Below are 26,638 nucleotides of genomic sequence, written 5' to 3' on the forward strand. Positions count from 1 at the left end.
TGGAAGAGAAACTTTGTTTTTTAGGACTTAACCTCTCACTCATCTAATTCAATCAAGAATAAAAAAATCTTCTCCCTGGGGAGAACAGCTCACGAATACTTAGAACAGGCCACAGATCATGAAAGGACACCACATCCCTATCTAGCTACCACTTGCTACTAAGTTAGTGTAAATAGAACACCCTGCTCAAAAAAGAGACTTTGTAAGAGTTTTTTTAAAGCATGTTTATGTGACTGCACATAAATGTTTGTGTAAAAAGGGAGTTATGACAGTTTATACCACAAAGGTTACAGTAAGAAAAAGCACTTCTTTATGACAATAATTCACAAATTCACAAGAATCACTTTAATATACAAAGCAATTACTACCATTCTGAAACACAAAGCAGCTAATATGTACATAGTGTTAATAAAATGCATTATAACCCAGTACAATTTTTTTAAACACAGATAAAGCACAAAAAAATAAGTAAAAAAAAAACAAAACCAGAACACAACAGGGATGTTTCTAGGTTTCTGGGGAGATGTAAAAAAGAATTTGTCTTCCCCCAATAATGGATTTTCATTTAGTCTTTTAACTTCCACAAGTATGTGGGAGTCAAGCTCAAATACCCTGTTCTGTGTTGACATGGTTTGGGTAAAGAATCAGAAATGCAGATGAGGTGAACTTACTCTTTCCAGCTTACATTAAAAGGGAGAATAATAACCCTCGCTCTGGAAGCTTCCCTGAAAAACACTGTTCCAAAACGATTTCAAATTATAAATCCAGATTAGAAAAAAACTCGTTTTTGAAGTGAAAAACCAATCTGCGAACAAGTCTATGGAGGGGTTGGCTGCCAACAAGCACCTCTTCCTGCCCTGTTCCCCATCCCAAGAAGTCCATATAAGCAGCACAGTATCAAATCTCATTCAAACTTGAAGTTCTAGAACTTTTTAAAATTAATGTTTTAATATAAATAAATGTAATTACACACACACAAAAAAATGGAGTGGCACCTGGCTAAAACACAACTTGTGGAGAGCATCTGAACATCCTTAGTTCTTAAGAGCAGCCATTTTCAGATAACTGTCTCAAGACCTTCCTTCCCCGTGCTCTCACTCAGCTATCCCCTAATTTAGAGAAATACACAGCCGAGGTTGAGTGAACCAACTGCTTCCAAGTCGTGAGCACAGTAAATGCTCAGCTTATGGAGTGCACCAACTGTGGGTCATTACAGCCTGCCCCTGTCCCCTGCCCTGCCAGCACACAGATGCCAGGACAGCCCTTCCCTGGGGAAAGCAAACCCTGAACTCACCACACAGCAAGTCACAAACCTGCACCTGCAGTGCCAGAGAGCAAACAGGTCACTGTCTTCAATATGTGCCACGCAAACTAGTCCAAGCACATCTCTTTGCAGGCCACAGCTTAAATATATTTAAAAAACACATTCCAAGGCAAAACACTTGAAATGCAAGCCCTCTTTACCAAATGGATCTGGTCCCTTTTCCCCAGAGATGTACAGACTTAAGCTGTATCCATCCACAGACCTGAATCTGTCACAAGCACACAGCAGGTAGATTTCAGCACCCTCTCTTCATTAGTCTGGCTCCTTCCAGACCAACTGAGCTTCATGATACATTCAGGCTTTTGCAAAATCAGTGTCTTTTACAGCTAGCAAATTACACAGCTCAGGAAAAAGAGTTTCCAGGCAGACTACAGAGAACCATCAATGTACTGTATGCTTTTTAAAGCCTGTTCACAGTGACAGATTTCAGGGTTACAGCTAAATTATCATCATTCCTGCAAAAGAAAGGTGCGTGTGCTTTGCTTTTCTTTTAAAGCAGAGTGACACTTTGTCAATGTACCTTTACTTCCTGGTGTCACAGAACTGGAAAGCCTTTCAATTTATTTTCTTGGAATGCAGCTTGTGAAATCTGCAGACAAATCTCAAATTAAGAAAAGGGGAATAAAGTTGCTGAAAAACAGTTTAGCTTTTCTTCCAAATTAACCTCCCTTTCCCACACGGGATCACTGAACTAGTTCTACTCTAAAAAGAATTTCACATCCATCCTGTGCATACTGCTCTGAGACACCACACACACTTGATTCTTTCCAGCCTTCAGTGCTGCCCCTTCGGGTCTGCTGCCATTCTGAAGCAATGCCTGCTGGGCACCAGGTGCTGATCCGCAAGTTAAATTAGCCAAGGAGTCAACTGCTGTGGGGAGGGGAGTGAATTGTGTGCAGGCAGCACGATTATGCCAGGAAGCTTCTCAAGCAAACCCAATTGATCTCAATTTTTTTCTGTTGTTCTCTGGGGTTTGTTTTGTTTTGTTTTTAAAAAGTGCACATTTTAATTAAACATTTACAAAGAACATAGTGTAACAAAAATAAATACATGACCTTTTGGTTGGATCATTGGCAAATGTTACATCACTAACCAGCTTCAGGTGAAAAAATAATAAAAACAAGGTCTAAGAAAACCAATGAAATCCTCTACGAATTGTCACAGACTTGCAACCACTGATACTGAGCTTCCTTTGATGGGGAGACTTGTCTTTTAACCTACAAAAAGCACTGTCTATCTGTTGTAAATTAAAAAAACCCTGAACAAAATAAAAATACAGGGGCCAGTTTTAGCTAACAGATGACTACTTGCAGCTGCAGTTTACTGGAAGCCCAGATTTAGAAAAAACAAACCTGTGGTACAAGTTTAGGTCAGAAATTATCAGGGCTGTTTTTCCTTAGTAAATCTTTTTTTTTTTTCCTGAGCCTCTTAATGGTTGCAAACACCCCTCCAATTTTCTGACCAACTTACAAGTACCGGAGTAGAGAGTGGTCTACAATGCAAACGCCAACTACAGGACAGCCAGAACCTACAGGTGTGTCTGTACAATCCTGAGGAGCATGACAGGCTAAAATTGTGCTTTTGGGTACAAGCCACGGTGCCGGCAACTACCGATGCTGGTGAAATTGCTGCTTAAATAAAAATGCATCGCCACTACCCTCGGGAGGAAAACAGAAGTCTTACCAGTGGTTCCTTTAGAAAATAACACCTTAATAACCTCTCCAAATGTTTTGCCTTTGATATATAGCTGCCAAAGAGAAAAAGCACAAAAGCGAATTATTCTGGGGGTTGGGTGGTGCTTGTTGTGAAACAACTGTTTACGTAATTTCAAAAATCTCCATCAATAAAAAAAACAAACCTCACAAAAGCCATGAAAGATGAAATAAAATTCTTGATAATGGGTAACTGAGAAACAGAACAAAACAAATCAGTAATAAGCGCTAGAATAACGCAGCCCAGAGCTCCTGGGGTGGGGGGAGGCTTTCACACACGCGCACACATCCACACACACCCAGACACACACACAGAAAAGTAAAAATTTTTTTCTGACCTCCATATACTATAATACTCAGCATTCCTGACTTAAAAGCTCTCAGAGCTGTAGATTATATACTGTGTATATATATATATATATGTACATATATTATACATATGTATTTTCCAAGAATATCTAAATTAAAAGAGCACCTTTGACAATATCTTAACTGCCTGACTGGTGCTGTTGTTTTGCAAAATAATGACATTACAAAAACTATATTTCAAACCAATTCTTGTTTATTATGAACATAATGGATCTAGCCCTTTCTAACCCTCTCTTCAGGTAAAACAGGCTATCAGTTCTTGAAAACTCACAATCGTGAGATATAAAACTAACCCTTCCCCCCTGCCAGCATAATTTCCGTCTTCCAAAACTTCCAAATGGCCTTAGTTTATAGAAGCTTATTACCCCAACCTCACTACTTGGTAAATAACATAGGAATGGATTCCTGTGTCATATTCTTTCCCTTTTTGGGTCAATATAAACAGTAAAGCATGTATGGGGTAGCCTAGCCAGCCCTGTACTTGGTCTAATAAATTTTTTACTATTGTCACTTAAAATTTCCTTTAAATAAATTTACATCCCTAAATCCTCAGTGCAGCATAAATAAAAATACCGATTCCAGCAGATCCCTATGTACTTTAAAATAACATCTTTTTCTTAGTGAAACATTATTTGCTAATGAGGTCTAGACTAATAACTCTACAGGCCACTGGCAGAACACACACAGACGAACAGGTAACACAGTTCTCTCACTGCTGCACAAATTTGCACCAACCCTGTATTAGGAGAACTCCATCTGGGTACCGTTTTAGGCTCTCATGTCCATTCAGCTCCCAGTGACTATCAGCAAGCACTAGACAGTGTCCATTACCCACCAGACACAGCTCTCAGATCACAGCTCGCCTCATTCCGTTCACAGCAAAACCTCACGTTTTTGCAAACAGATGTTCTGCAAAAAAACCCAGCCTTAATGTTGACATGTACAGCCTTTTCCATGTTTCTTAAAGCTGGAGGAATCATTCCACGTAATTGTAAATGAGGCCACCATGACCTTCATGTTTTAGAAGAAAGACTCCTGCATTATCAACATTTCTACTTCAGCACTATTTCCGGAAAATGTAATCGTTGCATATATTTCTATTCGATCACTTTAGGAATCAGATCATTTTTATACAAGCATTGCTGAGAATTTGGGGTCTTCCTTAAATTTGCATTGCTAAACTAATAAATTTATCTCCCATTAAATAAAAACATGAAAATCAACTCTCTATGGCAGATAAAAATAGACCATTTATAAACCTCTCAAAACCTATGAAAATGAATTCTTTCATATTTCTGATACTTATGTTCTCTTCTTGAAATACAAATTTAATTTGAAACTCTTGATAACTCTGAAGTTAACAATAATGCTGTAAGTTTAACCTTGCTCCTTTTAAATTAAGTCTCTTTGAAACGGAATGCTCTCAAATGAGAAATCATCAACTTTTAATACTGCTTAGGTGTTTGAGACTCAACTGCCCAGAGCCTTCCAAATATTTTTCTTATAACATTACACTGATTGTATAACCTTTTAGAAGCTTGTGTGTGAAATTTAACTTAAAAACAGAGTGAATGGGTAAAAATATTAACTAATACTCTGTTAGGCAAGGCATTAGTACAGACCAGAGCCTTATTCATGTTTCTATACATAACAGTTTGACCAGAAGCGCAAAGTAAACTTACTCCATCAAATGACCCAAGTTAACATATCAAGAGACTGGCTTCAAAGGCCCAGTAAACAACTGCACATGATTCTGTTTTACACATTCTTTTTGACAACTTCTTGACGTTCTTTTTTGGTTCTTTATGAGCATGATTCTTTTGAAGTCCTAATGCTCAGTACACAGTTGTTTTTAAACATGAACTACCTTTTTTAACAACATAAATCTGGGAAAGATCACAGTTCCTCAGTGCACACAAAAAACCTGATCTTGCAAACATCTGAGGCACATGAGTAATTTTAGTTGCAGGAATAAATTACTCGGTAAATCGGACCCTTTACATGAAAAAATACCCCGAATGAATTAAGAATTTAGCTAACCTGGCCAGGTTAGAAGAATCAGTGTTGTCCCGTGTGAAGCAGGAGTACTTGTGTTTAAAGTCCTCTTCAGTATTTGAGGTTTTCTCAGTAGTTGTCATAACCACAATTTAATTTACATATGGAAGGCAGCCTCCAAGTTTGAAAAAGAACTTAGGAAACCAGGCCGATGTTTCCATCAAGTACAATAATTTCCATTACATAAGACAGTGCTAGGGAAATAGAAACAACCTCATTGCTTGAGAGGACTTGGGACACAGACCATACTGTCATCAGGGAGTATTTATGTAGAGCTGGCTTCAACTTCTTAGTTGTTCTGCATACAAATAGGTAGTGCTTCCATGTGCTACACTTGCTTACTGTTTTCAGAATGTCACTATTGTATCTTTTTTATTCTGAATTCCTTTCCCATTCAAATATCATCTTCCAACCTATATCCTATGGAGTTGGTTTTTGCTTTTCGTGCATTCAGAATGCTGAACACACTTGCACACATAAGCTATGAGAAGCAACAACCGACCAGAGAAGCTCATTTCAATGCATTTGTTTCCGAGGTATGGAGAAGGTTTTACTAGTCCAGGAGGGCTTAACAGATTACAAATCAACCCCCCTCCTGGGCTAGTTTGAAAAAGGTGTTATCTCCACACTAAGTATGTGCCAGTGAAGCCTTTCATTTGGCATGCTGCTTAGCTGTGTATTTGTGTAGTTCATAATGAGTGTGTGAAACCAATTTGGCAACCATTGCTTATTCATTGCACCATGAGTGCTGGACCAGGAGGCTGGGGTGGTTCTGTCTCTAAGGCAATGGAAAGAGCTCAGCACAAATTCTTGACATCACTACAAAAGGACCCTCCCCACAGTAACTTCCCAAGGGACCACTGTTACTCCTTGAAGAGGATGGGGAGACGAGAAAGACGCCTGTTCTTCTTCTTCACGCTGAGATTGATGATGAAATTCATCTTGTAAGGGGAGAAGTGGAGGCAAGTACTTGAACATTCACAGTTTGATGCAAAGCACAGATGAAGTATATTCTGTAGTTGCTTCAGGCAGTTTTGCGCATAGAAAAAAAGAAATGTTTAGAAAATAAAAAGTTTACTTTGTCTTTCTGGGTATAGCCAGAACCAGTCTCTATCCCATTCTGGACAAGTGAAAATGAGAATCCAAAATTAATCTGATTTGTGGCAGTAAAGGTCCTTAAGTGCTTTCAACTCCTCAATCAGTGTCTTGTTTTGGTTTTCAAGCACAGCCACTCGATTTTCTAGACATTTCACATACTCCTTTTTCTTCCTGCGACATTCACGTGCTGCCTCTCTGCAAAGCAAAAAAGACCATTCAAATCCAGAACAATCACTTGCAGACATGAGCTACTTAAATGTTTTCAGGTCAAACCTTTATCTAGTAGTGCCATTTTCAGAATATGGAGGTACTGTTAAGAAATGCAAGTGAGGAAAAAACACTCAACTCATAACAATTGCTCCTCACAAATCATGTATAATCAAGCTTCACATATCATTTCATCATGCAGATCCCAGTGAGACAGCACCAATAAAATTCTGTTTCTGTGAGAAAAGGATCCTACTCAATGACAAAATTCTGCTTGCAGGATTTACATTAGAGCCTTTAGGCTAGTCAAATTGCTGCTGCAATAATTTAATTGATTTTACTATCATCTATTATTCTTTTTACAGTCTTTAACTCTTCCCTTTGCTGTAGTCCAACGGGATGTTCAACTGGTTTAAAAATCACTGTATTTAGTATATTCATGTATTTGCTCTCGAGCAATGATTTCATTTTAATCATAATGTCTGCATCACTGCAATGGCATTATAAAAGACTCAAATAAAAATATCACAAAATAACCAGTCACTAGGAACCATATAAGTCTTTAGTCCTTGTTGGCTGTTCCAAGAACATGGCAGTGGTAATGTGCTAAAGCAGATCTCAAGATCTCAAGTCAAACTTTTAAGCCTTGCTTGTAAAGACTGAGTTGCCTGTAGGTAACTTGATAACATACTAAAAACACCAGTGGAAAACAGCTGAAAGGTATTAATGCGCTGCTGAGCATCCTGAAGGCAGGAACACCAAGGCAGAAGCTATCCTGCACAGCAACAGTAAACCAACGTGCAAAGCAAGCACAAGGCTAAATGCCACAGGCAGATGGGAGCCCAGACAGAAGGCTCTCCTCCTGCAGTGCTACTCGTTCAAGCAGCACACTGCAGACACATGGAAATGTACACACTTGTTTGCCCTGAACCTTTAGGTGCAAAGCAGAACAGCTTCAAAAACAGAGTCAGTGTGTCCCTTCATTGCAAACACTACATAGCCTGGTGATACAGTCAGTGTTCTGGGAAATGAGAGGACAAAACTGAACCCAGTTCTTCCCCTTATGAGATAAACAGTAGCTGTAGTACTAGGTACTAGTAGGTAAAAAGAATGTGTTCCAGGACCTAACTGGTAAGAAACCTCTAAAGCAATTTTTGAAATTCATCTCCACAAATGAGACAGGATGAAGAAAACACAGTTTGTAAACCTTGAAAGTATTCAGGTATCCATTTGTCACTCCTACAAATACAATTTCACATGCTTGCAGTGCTTCAGTGGGTCATGTGTAATATTTAGAATTTAAGTAATGTTGGGCTGTTACCAAAAGATTAAGTACTACTGTATCAGGAATTGCCTTACAGTGCAAACTATTAACATGCCTCCTTGGGTGACAACATTTTCTTTCTTTTTGTGATTTTTGTGCCAGCTTAGTCTGTGTATTAAGCCACCTCAAGGCTGTGTGGTTCATTGTGAAGAGCCACAGTTATAATGAATTACAAGAGAGCTTTAAACATGTAAAATTTATACAGAAAATTTGCACAATAATATCTATGAATATTTACACTATAATCCTTCAATAAGTGCCACCTCACCATCTGCCTCTCTATCTCTTTTCCCTGCTTTGCTATGGAGTCTAGATTTGCAAGGATCTATTACGCAGGCAGACTAAAAGCACCACATGCAACGTGATACTGTTGCAAAAGCTGTCAATTTAACTCAAGGGGGGTAATTCCCCATTGTTTTTCTTGGCTTTCACGAACACAAAAGCTTTCTTTTAATGGAATAAGACTGCTGACTAAATGAGGATATTCTGTGATTCTAATTAAATTTTTCTCAAATGCAGAGCCTGAAAGGGTGATATCTACTATTCACTGGTATCAGTATCTGTACAAAAACCTCTTAAAAAAGTGAACTCTGCTGTTCAGCATTATTTACTTCATTAAAGCCCCACATATAAGCACTGGGACTGCTCATGCAAGTTTCTATTGTGTTCACAGCACAGCAATCTACAGAAGATAAACGAACCTGTACAACACCATAGGGTTTTTTCAGCCTGACAGATGAAGTTTACAAGGCTTGAATGGGGCTTCCCCTCCTCAGAAGGGAGGGAAGCACTCTATTCCCAGTGTCACAGTGTAACATACAGGCTCAAATCTGTGCTCTGTGGATAAGAGTTCAAGCTTGCTGTGAACTGTTCAAGCTCAGGCCCATCCCTTCCCTGTCCCATAACAGCAGGCCTAAGGAGCATCATGCCCAACTTCTCTCTACTGCTCCCTTCCTTTGCTACTTCCACCAACTCTCAGCTCTATAAGCTTAGCTGTTCCTCCTAATACATTAAATCCTACAGAAGCAAGTCTCTGTCTCTCAGCTCCTCTGCTGCACTACTGGCTCCACAAGACTTCAGTCAAAAGGAGAAGCGAGTAGCTGCTCGTGTAGCCTTTTCTTGAGCCTTTCTGGCCTTGGAGGAAAAAACCTAAAGGGCAAGAGCTAAAGAGAACAAGTGAGACCATCAAGAAAACACTCACGAAGAGCACAGGTGGGCCAGCAGCAAGGAGAATGCATGCAGAAGGCTAAGGGAAAGAATCCAGGAAAGGAAACTACATTAATATATTAATTAAAAAAAAATCAACTCACCTTGGCATTTGCAAGAACATATCTGCAGTTGTACAGGTCTCTCACTAATTACTTTTTTCCTTTGGCAACAAAAAGTTCACACACCTCACAGAATGAGTCTGACACCTTTAGTCAAGGTTTCATAGTCACAACACACAGCATTAGCTGATGAGTGTTTCTTTGCTTTGCATCTTAAAATAAACGCAAATTCTTCAGAAATGATTTGACTAAGAAAGATCGGGACTCTTAGAGCTTGACACTAGTTCTGTGCAGAGCTGACTGGAAAAAAGGAAGTGATCTAAATGTACATGCCTGTTCTTCATTAGGCGCACTTCTCTCTTCCGTGCGGCCTCCTCTGCCGGCTGCGTCGGGAGCGCTGGGGAGGACGCCATGACCACGCCGGGTGCGATGGTGCTGGTAGGGGCGGTGCGGATCTGGTAGGTCTGCACGTCTCCTGAGGCAGCTGAAGAGACACAGGGAAACATGATGTCAGTTTGGTGACAGCACTGTCACATGTGGTGCGAACAGCACCTCGTCATCAATCCAACTGAGCGCTCTGGGCCACAGCACAGGAGGGGTGGCCACCATCTGGGTGATCACTGCTGCCTCAGTCTTAGCTTATTAACAAAGGCAAGGTTTTGGGCATTCCTGCTGAAGAAGTCCTTACTTGTGCTTGATAACTTGCTTTGTCTGGCTGTATAGCTGTGCTTCTTTCTCCTTTAGTGTATTTCTTTTTACTTCTCTGGTTTTCGGGCAGTTCCAGTGAAGAATGGTGTAAACACTATTTCTAGCTATGCTATAAATGTCTATCTGCAAAAGGAGAAACTGCATGTGTAAGTATTTGGCACAGAAAAATGGGTGGGGAATGTAGCATTTACTCCCAACAGAGTGGAATGCACTCAGTTTCACTACTTCTCTAGAATGAATAAGGTCTTGGGCTTCTCTTTTTTTTTCTTTATTGTAATCTAGGAATGCGTTAATTTTGCCTGAGCTCATAAAAAACTACAATAACACCTAAAGAAATCACATGTCCTTAAAAACACAAACCCCAGAAGATCAATGCAACAATAGTATTTCTCTCTGCTGTTTTCACTGATGCCTGGAAAACTCTTCACTGGATAACTTTCAAATCAACTGCTTTACAATCATAAAAGCAGGGATACACTTTCTCTGTTATTTTCAATTAAAAAATTTTAATAACTCTCCCATTTTTAATAAACCAAACCATATATTTTAATACAGTAAACCCCCACAACTTAATCTAAGTTAAAGTAGCCCTGACAAATGAAGGGCTAGACCAAATGATCACTCAAGGCACTTTTCTGAATTGTTATATGATTCCAAGACTCACTGATTAACTACTCGGTGACTAGTTACAAAAGTCACAATAGGAAGAAAGTATGACTTGTAATTGAAAAGGGGAAAAAATCACTAATAAATTTAAGTTTAGAATCAAACAACCTTCCTTCCTATCTTTAATGCTTTACTTTAAATTTCCTATTGCTGCAGACATGGGAGAACTCAGAGCTCTATCAGTTTTTGCAGAACATAAAAAAATACAGGAAATACAGCATGGAAACTCCAAAATAAATATATTGTTATAAGAAGTAAACCCAAAATATCTACAATTTTATCAATCTAAAGGGAAAGGCTCCAAGAAAATGTGACAAATAGCTTTGTCCAGAATTTCCTTTAATAATTTTGGAGACTTATTGTGTCAAAGCTGTTAAATCTGCTTCCTGACACATTTGAAGGAGTTAAGTTGGCAACTTGTATCTGCATGGAGAAAATGTTATACAGAATGACTGGCTGTGAAGTTTCTCACCTTGTACAACAACCTGGTTGCTGGGTACAAGTATCTGTTGTCCGTCTGTGGTCTGTGCATATTGTAAAATGGTGGTGCCAGGTTGGGTTGCAGCTGCATTGGTCATTGTCAATGTCTGGAGACCTTGTACTCCATCTGTGCCGTTGTTAGACAACTGTATTGCTCCTCCTTGGGTAATAGCAACTGCAGACAAAAAAATCAACACAGCATTTAAGACACTAATTTACTCATTAACTTACAGTATTAAACCTAGATATGGAAGAATACTGATCTGAGTTAAATCCCTTGAACACTTATACACCCTGAAATCACACACATGGCTTTAATTAAAAAAAATCACACTTTGAAAGTAAGTTTCCAATTTTTTGTGAGCCTACAACTGTCCCCCAGGGAATACTTTTTAATTTGTTAGTTAAGATTTTCTTCTTGGTTGGTTTAGTTCTTTTTCTCACTTCTTACTTTTTTATTCTCATCTGAAATTCCTCTCCTCTTCCATACTTTATGCCCTTCTGTCTCCCCTGCTAATATTGCTACCCACCTTGTGTTTCACTTTCTTCTTGCTTTGTCATTTTTTTTCTTCTGATTGTATCCCCCCTTCTCTACAAGTTCCTCAGGCCCTCCCTATCAGTTTTTTCATTCCTAAAGGTCCAGTTTCCTTAAAGCAGTCTTACTTTTCTGGGTTTTTTTTCTTTTCTTTTCCCCAATCCTGTTATGCAGGTATACTGGGACATCACCCCTCATTTGTGATTCCACAGAATTTCACTGTATTCCTATATACACACACACCAAAATCTCCAGTGTCTGCACAATTAACTGTAACTATTACAGTTATAGGATCCAGAATTAACCAAATCCATTTCAATAAAATAAAGCAGGGTACTAGGCAAAGTGGTGAAGCAGTAAACAGAGATAGAAAAATTTAAAGATATTTTAAGAGAAAGATGGAAACAAGTAGTTCTTCCTCCTTGTTGTGTATTTAACACTGTAGGTGTTTGTGTGAGACAGCACGTGACTTCTATCTTTACTGATGTATCCTCAACCCTTTAAGTCAAAGCACTATCTTTATTAAATCCAGTGAATAAAGAAAACATAGAATGTACGTTCATTACATATTTCAAATAAAGTTGTTGAAGTTCTTATTTTTTCAGGACTTTCTAAAAATGTAATTACAGACTGTAATGACATTTCTATTAATGCGGTTATAGTTTTGTGAACAAGTATTAATAAACTGCAAAGAAAAAAAAGAAATTTCTGAATAAGCTCATCTAGTTCCCGAAGTGAAGAAGTTTATAATAGCATTATGGTTAGTTCCTATTTTGCTTCAGGATGCATTAGCTGCACCAAGTGGCAAACAGTCCCAGAATGTTAACTGAACCTTTCAAATACTTACAATAGGAATGTGTTTAAAAGGCATGGTTATCAGTCAAAGTAAAGCCATCTTTTTTTCACCTCCTGCTTTTTCCTAGTCCAAACAGTTATAGAAATAATAGTTCTTCATCTTCTCATCCCCACTTACTAGCACCACTGAGAAATTCAGACTACATACTGTACTGCCCACTGCTGGTTTGGTAAATGGGAGTTGGCACCGTAACAGTGGCGATGGCAGGTGCTGCTGTTTCCTCTTCAGACTTTTCTTCTTCAATCCTTGGCACTCCTGGGGCGTCTGAGGACAAGTCATTCAAAATTTTTCTGGCAAAGACAGTGTGTTGTCGAGATTTTAATAAAAATCGGGAGAAAAAATATTCTAATTGATACACAATGCTGGAGAAAACTGTAAAGTGCAGTAAGCCAGCAAGGAAAACATGGGTGCACAATGAAAAACACACACTACCTTCAAATTCTTATTGGAGAGGATTTTTCAAAGTGCCAAACACAGATGGGCAGCACAGAACAACTGTGCTTCTCAAAACACAAGATACAGCTATCACAACCTTACCTTTTTCTTAAAAATGTTTCTCTGATCCATTTTTACTTGTTTCCTGATTTTAGCTACATAAAGATCTAAAGAAAGCAAAAAGACATACAACCCTGTCTCCTCACTTACATTAGGGGAACTGCTCCATTTTAGAGACTGTAAACGCCTCAGCCAGAGAGTTGAGTACAAAGGAAGGTAGCAAAATGCTTATAGAGAGCAACCAGTTCATAATAACACCTGCCTGGGAGACAATACCCAGTCACACAGTTATGCAGTTATGTTCACAGGTGTCCTGCCTGAGAAAGTTCTGAGATTAGCATGGGTAAAGAAAAGAAAATGCTTTTTAATTACTTTCATGAGTTCATCATCCAAAGCCAAAACTGCTAAAATATCACTGCTGCAGGCCCTACTGAACGTGACTGTGTACTGACCATAGCAGTTACTGCAATTTGCATCATTGAGATCAGACACTGTCCCTCCTCAGAGGACTGTCAAGCCTCTTCACTGCTGGCATTTTCTATTATGTCACTGCCAAACTGCTGCTTAGGTAAAGGGCTCCTCATATGTTTTCCAGTGGATTGTCACTAGAACTCACTGTGGGATGAAGCAAACACAGCTGTAGACCTCAAGTTCCAAGACAACACTAATTTCTTATATATGGCTTCTGAAGTTGTGGGAGCCAGAACATGTGTATGGAGCTGTCTGGGGAGAGCAGTCATTCTGCTAAGCAGCTTGACAAACAGAGCTTTGCCACTGCAAAAGTGGCAAGTACATGCAAGAACCCCAGCACTGCACAAAGACTCCACTGTGCCAAGCACCACTTGGACAAATAAAAAATTCCCACCCAGAAGAGTTTGCAATCTAGGTGTTAGACCAGAAAATCTAGTGAATGAAACAGAGGAAAAAATATGGAGAAACCAGGGATGAGGCAGAACAAACCCCAAAAAGATAAAAAATCACTTTTTAAGCTCATGTCAGTGTGACCCGGTAGTTAAAACCTACCTTTGCCATTATAAAGATGGATTTAGACAAATGGTAAGGTGGCTGCTTTACAAATATAGCAGCTATGAACTGACATGGGGAACACATGATGTGCTTTAGTAGCAAAATCACAGTGAAGTTTCTGAGCAAGAGGTATATACAGCTTTCAATTCTGTGAGAATATCTGCACCTATGTTGTCTCTGGGCAAGCAGCTTGAATAATGCCAGCTGGGAAGTCACTGAACACAGCAGTGATCTGGATCAGCCTTTCTGACTTGACCTATACCAGCCCAGAGTCTGAGCTGTCTACACAAATATTACAGTTACAAAGTTTTGCTGATCACCAGGATCTGGTTGGAAGACAAAGGCTGTGCTGTGGTATCAGTGCATGCAAAGGAGTCCGTTTCAATGAGAAGTCACCAGGCACAAGTACCCTCTTCTCAGTTTTGCTGCTTGTTTACTTAGCTCTGTTGTCTCACCATATACAGCCATTCTTCCATATATAGTAAAAACAAGTGTCTCCCTGAAGAAACAGACTGCGAGGGGTCTATGGCAGCCTTGAAGTTAGCAACACTGGTCCTCACAAACAAAAATATTTTCCCAGATCCATCATGGTTAGGGATCTTCAGCAATTATTTTCACTACCTTCAGCAGAACAGCCTTGAAGGCAGTCGGAGAAGATAGAAAATAATCTCCAAGTGCTAAAAAAATATCATGGTTGAGATATGCTCAGGCCTAGAGCCTAGCTTGTACTTTCTAAGGCTATGCTCAGAAAGAAAAAAGGAGCATCTGAGTTTTCTGAAGCAGCAAGAACCCACAGGTCATTTAAAACCTACTGAACTCCAGAGCTGTTCCTTAATGCTATTTAGCATATTTTAATAATGAAAATGGGATTTAGTACAGGCCCAAAAAGCTGTACAAAGACTTAATTAATCAAGTAACATATGACTAACACCATGTGAAGGAGCACCTCAGTTGGTTTTGCTGCAGAGGTATTTGCCATGATAACTAAAGACACTAGATGCCTATCACTACATTCAACTCATACCCTGACTTCTTAAACTTTAAACACAAACAATTTTGCTCAAGTGGAAATTCTCTCTGAGACACAGAACATGACATGTTCATTGAAAGTCTCATGGGAGAAAGGAACTAAGTTTGACTGCTGCTAGCACTTCAACAATAAGTTGATTTTCTGCAGACTAGAGATTATACAGAAGCCACTTCTTGCAAAGCTTTGGTGTATTTCATGTTTTAAGTACTCATTAAAGCTATCTCTAAGGCACCTAGCACAATGATACTTCAATGTTCCCCAAATGTGGCAATTAGCATATTCTCAGCTCACTTCTGTCTTAACTAAGTGTGACACCTGAGGTTTCTTCCTCCTCCTTCTATCTGCTGATCTCTTTACATCCTATTCCATGGACATATTCCATACTCCAATTCCAAGACATTGCAGGAGATATTTAGAAGATTTCAGTTAAATGGTCAACCTAAAAATATTCATACAATCACACTGTTTGTCTCCCCATGTGAACACACCCATCAAGCAAAATGCTTCTGCTTTAACCTCTGTACCTGTAGGAGGGTCGTCTGGAAAGAATTTCTCTTCGTTTCTGGGAGTCTGTGACACTGTCTACTGATTCCTGTGAATCTTCACTTTCTGCTATAGTGGAGATCTGTAAATAAGAACAGCAATCAAATTTAACAAGACACTTCCAATGTCTTTATATCAAGGAAATGTTGACATCCTGTGAAAAACACTACAATGCAAGTAATCCTACAGTGCTTCTATCTAGGCAATGAACATAAAGAACACATGGCTTAGTAACAGATCCAGTAAAGGATGACCACAGTCAGTCATCTACCCATGAGAATGTCCTTTATAATTTAAATACTCCAATAAGAAAATAGAAACAGTAATACCATACATTTTTGCCTTCCATGATTCTTTGTTTCCATCCATTGTAAGTAAAGAAAGATAGATTTTTTAGTAAAATTTAGGGAGATAATAACTAAAATCAAATTAAGAGAGCAGAAATGTTTGGAAACAAATACTGAAGTTGAGAAACATAAATTATAAATAATGGGGTAGATATCTTAGAGAAAGACTGCCTTTTGGGGGGGAAATTGTCAGGAAAATCTCATACTTGATGTTAAAAAATAATGTAGTGCTGCAATTCTGAACATCTGTGCTAAAAAAAGGAGACATGTTAATGTAAGAAAGCTAAAATGTTTATATCAATCATATTTAAATAATTTTAAGTTCAAAGTGTGCCAGAAGTATAAAACCACCTCCAATACCTAAAAACAGATACTGTTTTCCAAAAGACCACAGTCACATGACAAAGCTAGCGATGCCTGTGTGAGAAACAGAGCTCGCAGCCTGACATTTTATGCACTGTAGAGAAGATTCCTAGAGGCTCAAAAATCTTGCTGGCACCCACATCTCAGTTATCAGATAGAAGGCCTGAACAGGTCCAAGGCTGACTGTGAACTACTGGGCTCTGAGTATCAAAACATGCTAGATTTGCACTGAACCAGGTGAGTTCCAAGCATTGTTTCATTGTCAGTCTCTTATCTTCCACCTCTGGGCTAGTAACATTTGCATTTATCTCAAAACTGCTCACCTCTGATAGATTAGAACTCTAAACTTTTGACTGCAATGGCTGAGGAGGGTAGAGCCTGCCACAAACTCAGCACTGAAGGTGATAAGGAAAAACAAAGATTATTATCAGAATGGCCTAGCTTTAAATTATGCATGCCTTATTTTTTCAAATATTACCCAGCTGAATACCTGTATCAAAAAGTCACAATGTCTGCTCTTTAAAATTAATCATTTTTTGAGCTCAGTGTACTAATAGCAAATGAATAGTGTACAGTCCTTGCCCTGTGTAGCTGCTATATGCCAAACAATTTCTGCATTCAGTAACACTGAGCTTCAAGCGGTTAAAAAGAAAGTTAGAGATTTTAAAGATTTCAGACTACTTGTCTCTTTATGTCTTCAAGTTACTTCATCATATTGCATCACCTGCCTTGCTTTCCAGAGGGGAAAGACTTTACAAAGCACAAAACGCTTAACAGGCACATTTTAAAACCATTTCTATGTAAGGACTGATAGGTGTATTTTAAGCACCATTAACATATAGACATCTGTTTTGTAGACCAATGCAAATATTTTCTGTGTAGCAAAGACTCTCGTCCCAGAATACCAGCCTCATTAATATTAAAGATTATATTATGAAAAAAAAAATGCCATGCTGTTGTTCACTTCAGAATAGTATGAACTCTTACTCAATAAAGTTGTATGAAAATATGATAGAGAGAAAAAGTAGAGTAATACTGTAAAAAAACCCATGAAGCTGTTAAACTCACCAAACAAATTCTAGAGATAAATGAAACTCAGCAATGTTTGACAGTGAAAAGTGCTTAAACCAGAACAGGAAAAAAGTCACAGAGCAGCAAAAACTGTACAGATTTTGCCTTCAACATGCTCTTAAATTTTATATAAGCAAAAACACAATCCAGGACACAAACACATTAGAAACCAGAGCAATGACAAGACTATTCCAAAGGCCCTATTCACGTACTAGGAATTTCTTCAGTCAGTACCTGAACTGTCTGGACCTGTGGAGACTGAATAACTGATGGCTGGGCAGCCTGAATTACTCCATGCACTTGAACCGTCTGCCCATTGGGCAGCTGAACTAAGGTCACTGTGGGCGCAGAAGACGTTGCGTGAGCTGCTGGCATAGATACCTGCAAAGAGGAGACATTGAGCATAAATTAGGTTATTGCAAAATCTCCTTATTTCAGTACATGTTCTGGTGAAAAACTGTCTCTTCTAGACCCCAGTTAGATGACCCAAATGTTTCAGCATAATATAAACCCCCCTGAACTGCCTAAGCCCAACACCTGACCTACTTTACAAATTAATCTAATGCAGAATTTCTGCAGGCTTAAAACATCATTTGTAAAATCACTGACAACTGCTTCTATCTTCAGGTAACCTGAAACAAACACATTATTATCTTTCATTTACTTCAGTTGGATTCTGCTAGGACTTGGGTGTACTCCTACAGACACTGCTGAGTCAAAGGCAGAAACATATGGGAGTGGAGGTATTTTAAGTTCTCCCTCAAGAAAATGAGAAGTGTCTGCCAGATGTCAGAAGTTAAATTTTTTAGGGAATCGTACATTTCAGACTTTCAACAGACTAAACTGCATTGATTAGCTGGTAAAGTCCATTTAAATGAAGAAAAGTGACCATGTGTTCAGACAGAAAGCCCGTGAGTTTGCAGTGGAAAGAAGTATTTTGTAGGCAGTTATTGTGATTCGGTGCAACAGATCGATACAAATTCTAGTCTTAAGAGCTTGATGAAGAATTGCCCATGTTTTAAACTCTCAGTTCTTGAACACAATTGTGTTTCTCCAGCACGGACCCGCAGCCATAGCAGCTCTGCCAACAGGGATACACCAATGACTTCAGCATGGTAGGTGAGCATGTCCTGCGCAGGGGCTCGGGCTCCGAGCACAGCAGTACCCACACAAAGCTGTTCATGTCTCACTCTGGCAGGTCATAATTACTATCATGGGCAGCTGGAGTGCCATGCACCAAGGCTGCTGCATGGCTGGACCACTGCCCCGGTGCACATCCAGTACTGAGCAACTGTCTGGTGCCATGATGCACGTGTTCAGGGCTGGGGGCTCCTGAAGGACAGGAGGGTGCCAGGGCTGCCGTACCCTCACACATCACAGCCCTCAGGGAAGGACTGCAGGCAAGTGGGAGCTGCTCTGGCAGGCCCCAGCCACGTCACGGGTCACTGACTTGCCAGCCTTCTTCTAGACACCCAAGTTTGGAAAATTTAACAATCCTCCAGGGTTCAACAGCATTTTAAAAACATTCAATCCCTGTAGCTCCAGCGCGAGAAGGAGCTGCACTGCTGTCCTACCTAATCTCAAAGGGATAGCTGCTATGTACTGGATGCAGAAGGAAATCCTCTGCTGTCCCCGTGAACACGTGGTTCTCAAAAAGCTGCAACAGCTGATATCTGAATTTCCATAAACATTCACCACTTACAATGAAATCTTGTTTAACAACAAAATTAAAGGGAATTACATGTAGACCTCTCTCCTCCACAGATGTCTCCCTAATCCACCAATTTTCGTTTGCTTTTACCTTCCTTTTTCAGGAGAACAGCTGCAGCATTACATGGTGGTACTTAACTCACATCTGAGAGAAACCAGGGCTGGGATTAACACGAGCACTTTTCTCTGGCAAATTATATTCCTTTACCAAGCGACCTTTTTAATAATGCTTGTCTGACTAAACAGTCCTTGGCAAAGCTGATCAACTGGAGGCCAATGCGGTTGGATTAACTTCCGCAGATGTCTCTGACTCATACCTTGTGGAACTGGGACGAGTTTCCTTTTGACTCTGAAACTACCCTGAACTCACTAAAAATGCAGCAATTAAACTAAGCCTGCAAGAGGGGTGACCTTACAAGAGATAATGAAGGAATTAAATTGACATAATTAGTTATTTAGATTTGGCTAAGCCTCTGAGGGCACTCCCTAAGGCCAAACACTTCCATTTCATATATTAAAAATATAATAATGTAACACTGATGTGAACAACAAAATGAATTATGTTTAGACTGTTGTATCACCTCCACAAACAACTGGGGAGACGCTGAGGTGCAAACAGTACAGTGAATGACAACATAGTGGTTCACATGGATTTTAACCATACTTGTATAGCTTTTTCTTACTTGGAAAAAATTCTCATTCAAGTACTGGGGTAATTTTTTCCAAGTAAAGAGTGCATTCAAGCCAGTACATACTTGTAAGTTCAGCTCCCTGGAGGTTAGTATGTTAGCATACAAATTTAAAACATTCTTACTTCTCTGGACTCAAAGCATATCAAGTGAGAAGCAGTTTACTGGTTTTGCAAGAGAAATAAACTACTTCCACTCAGTTCACACTGAGGTGTTATTCACACCACCTACATCCTGTGCCTAAGTTAGACAGTGAGAAAACTGCCCAAAGAGGCAAGCTGGTGGAGGGCAGCTGGTGGCTTGTAAATTCACACTACAGCTTCACCCAACAAAATCACCCTGTGCATTTTAACAGCTCCAATCCCTACACTATCATTTGAATGGAAGTGTACGATCTCTGGATTACCAAAAGGTGTAATAACTTTAAAAAGACACTAATAATTTATAAAATGATAAGTGATTTAACATTTATGACACTTAAAAGACACTCAGTTCTGCAAACTATGAGATCTAAAATACCTGTTTGTTCTCTGCAGACTATAAATAGTTTTAAAATTAAATGGTTACAGAAAAGAGCCAAATAGATTTTGTACTCATTTATACAATGGAGTTGCTTCTGCCAACCATCAGTGTATCCACAACTGAAACTAGGTTTCAGAATCAGAGATGTAGCTGGGATTTTATTTATTGTCCCTCCAAAATAAGTTGGGGATAACAAATTATCTACTTCTGTACCTCTAAATAGCCAACAGTTCTGTAAAATTCTGGAGACAACAGGATAACATGAGCTGTCAAATGCCAGGTTATTCCACTTTATTATAATGCTTATCCTATCTGATAAGATGTTGTATTTGTTACATTACTTATCTATATTTTCAGTTTGTTTTCTTCAGAATTAAACTCACTACTATAGCCAAGCTTTTAACAGAAAACATAACAGCAAGACAATCCAGTCACTATAAAAAAGACAATAAATTACATGAACTGAAAAAAATACCTTTCAGTGGAGTGGTTGTGGTAAAGAATGCTAGAAATATTTTCATTCGTTATTGTGTTAACATTACACAATTTACACACACACAGTTCTTCAGAACTAACACAGTCTAGTGTGATGGGAAGTTAAAAATCTCTACTGCTTTAAAAATATGAAGACAAATATTAAAGGAACCATACATCGCACCTGTTTCAGAATGGTATCAAAGGAATCTTCTCTCAGGCCCGTGAGCAGACATTATCCCTCTTAAAAATATTATCCATTAGGTAAAACTATTACACCATATGATTTTTATACCTGGGCTAACGTTGCAATCTGTGGTTGTGCCTGTACTGTCATCTGTTGGGTTTCTGCCTCTGTACCGGCTGCATCTCCACTCTGCTGGTTCTCTGCTCCAGATTCCATGGTCATTTAGTTACCTACAATCACAATATTTGTTGTAAGTCTGGGTTGGTATGCAAGTCCATTATTCTTGGTGGATCTGGTAGCAATCACTGCAGCTGAATTCCCATCACTACACGCTGTTTTAATTTGCTTATTAAATCTTGCCAAACTGTTAGCATTGAGGCAAATATTTTTCATGCCAGGTGTCTGCCTCAGGTCGATTTTTCTGTGTGTAATGTTTCTGAAAAACAGGCCCAGTCTCCTCCAACCATGAGATCAGAAAAAATGCGTTTTGCTCATCCTAAAAAACCTGCTTGAGCAATGACACTGTGATGACCTAGCACCTCTGCAATTTGGAATAACTACCGGCAGCGTGTCAGGAAGGGCACGCCCTCAGTGCCAAGGTGACAATAATGCCCTGCTACAGCCCTCCCTCTCCCCCCAGCTGCAGTCTGCAGGTAACCAATAGCAATTGCTGCTGTGTTGGGCACTCAGTTATCAGTGTTCCTTCTGTCTGAACTAAATATGCAACATCTCCATGCCATACACACCAGAGTGCGTATGGCTCTACATCACAGCAACTCAGCCTTTTCTACCTAGTAGTTTTAAAGTCAGTATACACACAGATGGAAGCCACTTCTACTTGAATCTTACTGCAAATGTTTTTATCTTTAGAGGTACACAGTAGTTTGCTATGACCTAAGTTCTGTATCATTTATAGCTCCTAATATGCTTATATTTCTAAGCAGTAACTTAGCAAACCTAGATCACCAGAACACAAAACTCTATAAAAAGAGGTTGCATAACTTTGAAATCCATGCATGTAGGCAGAGTGCAATGACTGTTAAAATTCTGCACTGATCTGAGAACATCACTTCTCAGTTCCTCTTTAACTACTTATATGGAAGTATTTGATATAAAAAAACCCCTTCAAAATACAAGGAAATGTTCCCAATGGTGATATAATAATACCACTGTAATATACAGAACTCCAAATACCAAATATTAAGAATAAGTATTACCTCCATAGCCACAACACTAATTCTGTGTACCACCCTGTGCTGCCAACCTACTCAGGCCTCTGCCTACCTTAAGGCAGCACGCCTCTCTTCAGAGCTGGTGTAAAACAATTGGTAGAACATTTCTGGTTTGGGAAAGGGCCTGGAGGCAGAGGATGCTCAGATTAGAAGAAAGATGGAAAGAAGCAGAAATGCCCCTCTCAGCTTTACTGGCCCCACCGAGGAAAGGACTTAAAAGTGTCAACACAGGTGGTGGCATCATGTCTGCACTCAAGACATTTCATTTCAAACACAAAGTCAGGGGTACTGCCATTTCCATGCAATGCTTCAGTATTACAGGTAAGAGAACACCCTTTATACTGCCTAAAGCAGTACAGTCACACCTCAACCCTGAGCATAATATGAAATGTCTGTCTTACAGTAAACGATTGCTAATCAACACAGCTAAAACAGTGTTTCAAAGTAGTAGCAGCATCCTACATCAAAAGAAAGCCAGTCAATGTATACAAATCAAAATCGGTATATTTAGTATTCAAAGTGACTGTTCAAGTGAGCTTTGGTGTGTGTGTATGAACACTGAAATGTTTAAGTATCAAGTATTTAGTCCAACATCAGTTTAGAAACTCTTGAGAAATGAAAAGAAGGAGAGGAATTAAACCTGATTTTCCTTAAAAACAAACAATGAAAGAAAACATACAAATATTTTTGAAAAGGAAATTAAATTTTCTAAGCACTGGAATTTTGTTATGCCTCCTTCTGTTGCCATGATTTCTGTGCCACATAAACCAAGTATCAGTCTGACAAATGCTCAGAGATAAATAATACTCTACCTATACATATATATTTGTAAAGTGGTTATGAAAGAAATTAATCGTAAATTCACTGCATATAAATCTAGATATTATAATTTTTCTAAGAATTTCAAGAATAGCTTGTGTCCATGCAAATACAATAATCCCATTCTTTCCTACAGTACCAAGCCTTCCCCATGTTGCATTTCATCTTCCAAAAAGCACAAGTTAACCCATGCACTATTACTCTTAGTAATATACATTACCAAACAGTTCTTAAAGACCTAATGACAACAGTTCAAGTGGTTTTCTATCCTAACTTTAACACAAGTTATATTTTAACAATCTTATTCATCCATGTTATATGCCCTTTTTTTTTTTTGAGTATTCTCCATTTTTGAAACCACAAACAACAACCCAGACTACTGAAGGTTTCCCTTTGATTTTCACCATTTGAGACAGTCAGTCCAAGATAAGCAAATCACCAATTTTTTCCAAATTCTATGTATGTGCCATGGTGACTCCAGCCAAGACTGCTGCATTGGAACCATTTCAGGAGCAGATCTTTTACATCAGCAACATCTCACAGCCAAGTATCTGAAAAGAACTTTAAAAAACAACTTTCCAGCTACAAATTTTAAATTACAAAACTAATAATGCTTTTGTTCGCTGATAGAAATTGTGACTCCATCATGGAGTCAATTGCTATACAAATGGGATTAGAAATAATGAAATGTGCAAGTGAGGAGTCTCTTGAATCAGGTACTTAGCAATGTTCACAAAGGTGGATGTGTTGCCAAATTCCTATTGATAAATGCAGTGTTTTCCTAGGAAGAATTTCCAATCCTCTCACACTCTATTCAGCAAAGGACCTCTGGTTTTACAAGCTTGGCTTCTCCACTTGCATCATCTTTTGCATACACAATGAGCAAAAGGATTAACTGAGATACTACCTCCTCTACAACACCAACATTCCAGAAATCAAATTCTTAATGTGTACTGCAAACACCTAAAAGAAATTTACTCATTACATATTGTAAGCACCAAGCAATGTAGGAAGCCGCCTGCAAGACTTGTATCTTGACACGTGCAGTTCAAGTGAGTTTCCATCAACTTGTAGTTTTTGGACAAGTTCTCTGTCTCGTGTTATTTGCAGGTTCTAAGTACTCCTGAACTTGTTTCAATTTACCATGCACTTGTACATCACATTATTTGTATTCTAACATCTTCATTACCACCTTTTACAGTAATTTGTGAGAAAAAGGAGGAATCAGATTTTGGAGCATCATGGCATCATATTCCAGATACACTGGTGACTGCATTGTTTTATGTTTGGGTATGACCAAGATTGCCAAGACCAGGACCATGTACAGGACCATGCACCTAGAACATAAACCACTTACTACGTTTTGTGTACAGGTAAGACCACGATGGCTGAAATTAAGGTTGTCAATTCCTATTAGTTCTTGCAATTTACAGTGTAACAGATGAATAAATCTTTGGTTTGAAACTCCCCACACATACAAATGGATGCCAATCTTCACACCTCCGTTCTAAGCCCTCATACCCCTAGTCTAGACAAGCTTCGCTGACCAGTACCCCAGTGTCTTCCTGTTCTTGTGGGTGCTCAGGCCTACCCTGCCACACCATCCTTTTACTCCTCCTGCCCCATCTGCAGTGTCCCACCCTGGCACTGATTTCCCTGGCAGCCACCACACCAGGAGTTATGAATTGGAGACGGTGATCTGAAAGTGTCCTGGTGGGGAACAAGTGTCCAGGGCATGGACAGCATATGGGAGCAAAGGGAGCACACTTTTCATTTCTCCTTGCTTCCCCACTACTTTCCATCTTGTCAGGAGAGGACACCTCCCCCCACACACTTCAAGAAAAGATCAGTAATTGCTCTAGTTGAACCACGTATTCTAAATGAAACTAACTGAAAAAAGTTAGGTCTTAACAACCAGAGCTGGAAAACCAGAGTGCTTGCCTAAAACATCCTGGCTATGAATGCTGAACACCAGTGAAGAAAGCTGGTGACACTACCTGATTAGAGACGGTTTAACTCATGACTTATGTAATACACAATTTTCCCTATTAGTTCAAAAGAGGCAGTATTATACTTACTAATACTTTTAATTAATAACATAATTACTAATGATCTGAAACTCTGGAGGTGAAGAGCCAAATAGAGAAACATTCAGCTGACACATGGTAATTTATTTTAGCTAAACCAGGACTGGAAGAAAAAGAGTTCAGCAGAAGATAACTAACTGTACCAGCTGAATTTACACTGTGACAGCAGAAGACAGAATAAACACAAGCAGTTGCAGAATGCAGAGAAACTGAACTATGCACACTGCAGAAAAATCCAAATAAACCTGTCTCCTTAGCTGGAGGAAAGGGTCCTTAAGGACTACTGCAGATAGATCACTTCAGATTTCTGCTCAACGGGCATCTATGATAAGAAAAGCTGAAGTGTTGGACTGCAACAGTAATAAGAGACAGGATAATCTTTACTAAATGTGTATAGCTGGACCCTATACATTAGCTGGGTTACAGTGCAGAGGTTGGGAATTCATCTTAAAAATGGGTTCTATGGAATTTGGGTGTTCAGAGAAAGCAAGTATTTAGGGCCATGAAAACCTGTTGTAGGAAGAGACTAGATAGATTTTTATTATTTACCCCAGAAAGGAGAGAAATGCTTCAAACACTAGAAAATATATTTAAATTATTAACAGAGTAAGTAAACTAGAAACATGCACTGACTATAAAAACAGCTAAACTTAAATATATCAAATTTAGAAGTATAAAAATGAAAAATTAAAAATATCTATTAAAATTATGAAAATTGATATTTAATGTACTACACAAATAGAGTAATCATGCTACTCATGATAAGAAATTTATTAGGATTCAAATGGGGGTTAGACATGCACTTGGATAACAAGAATATCCAAGAATATCCTAAATTAGTGCAGTTATTTAGTACAAAAAAAAGTACAGAGCTGAAAGATAAAAACCTCACGAGTCAGGATTTAAATTTGATCTCTAATCTTTAAAAACTCAAATAAAGATTTTCATGAAGAGTCACACGTGATCATGTCACATTTTTGTAATTTTTGCAAGTTCCAGTAGTCTTTTGAGGTACCTACTGATCTTCATTATCTTAAAGACAGGATGCTGAACAAGGTGCTACAGGTAATGCTAAGTACTGCACTCCCTGTTAATTAAAGTGAGCATCAATGCTGTATAGTCAGAGCGTGAGCAGCTAGTTACCTCCCCTCCCACCTGCTTACAGAGCCAGGATAAAATATAATTCTGCCTTCCCACAGCTTTCATCTCATCTTCTTCACTCTTTAGTACCCACTCATTGATATGTCTGTGGTCTCTCTGCTCTATCTCACTTTCTTACTTCTTTTTCTGTCTCCTGCCCAAAATACCCCCATGAATTCCAGCATGTCTCCTAAAGGTTAGACTCTGCTCCTTGGTTTCTTCTTGCTCACACAAGCTGTGGAGCTTTCCTGCTCTGCAGACAGGCTGCTTTTTGTCTCCCAAGGCAGACTGGAGCAACTAA

At 39.0% G+C, this 26,638-nt stretch overlaps 1 protein-coding gene across 2 annotated transcripts in view; it reads right to left on the reverse strand.

Moving 5' to 3' along the window:
- Positions 1 to 205: 205 nt before the first annotated feature.
- The window catches only part of CREB1 (cAMP responsive element binding protein 1), a 39,708-nt gene continuing 13,275 nt past the window's right edge, over positions 206 to 26,638 (reverse strand). Inside the window, exons 2-8 of one of the 2 annotated variants that reach the window (XM_017834808.1) lie at positions 21,168 to 21,289; positions 17,712 to 17,858; positions 15,678 to 15,778; positions 12,750 to 12,892; positions 11,204 to 11,386; positions 9,691 to 9,841; positions 206 to 6,753 (exon numbers count right to left, since the gene is read on the reverse strand). In XM_017834808.1, coding sequence (XP_017690297.1) covers positions 6,609 to 6,753; positions 9,691 to 9,841; positions 11,204 to 11,386; positions 12,750 to 12,892; positions 15,678 to 15,778; positions 17,712 to 17,858; positions 21,168 to 21,281 — 984 coding nt within the window. In that variant the 5' untranslated portion in view covers positions 21,282 to 21,289 and the 3' untranslated portion in view covers positions 206 to 6,608. The remainder of the gene's footprint in view (positions 6,754 to 9,690; positions 9,842 to 11,203; positions 11,387 to 12,749; positions 12,893 to 15,677; positions 15,779 to 17,711; positions 17,859 to 21,167; positions 21,290 to 26,638) is intronic. The other variant, XM_017834817.1, reaches the window with a different exon arrangement.

Source organism: Lepidothrix coronata, unplaced genomic scaffold, assembly GCF_001604755.1.
Source record: "Lepidothrix coronata isolate B3197 unplaced genomic scaffold, Lepidothrix_coronata-1.0 Scaffold7, whole genome shotgun sequence".
In the NCBI taxonomy this organism is placed as follows: Eukaryota; Metazoa; Chordata; class Aves; order Passeriformes; family Pipridae; genus Lepidothrix; species Lepidothrix coronata.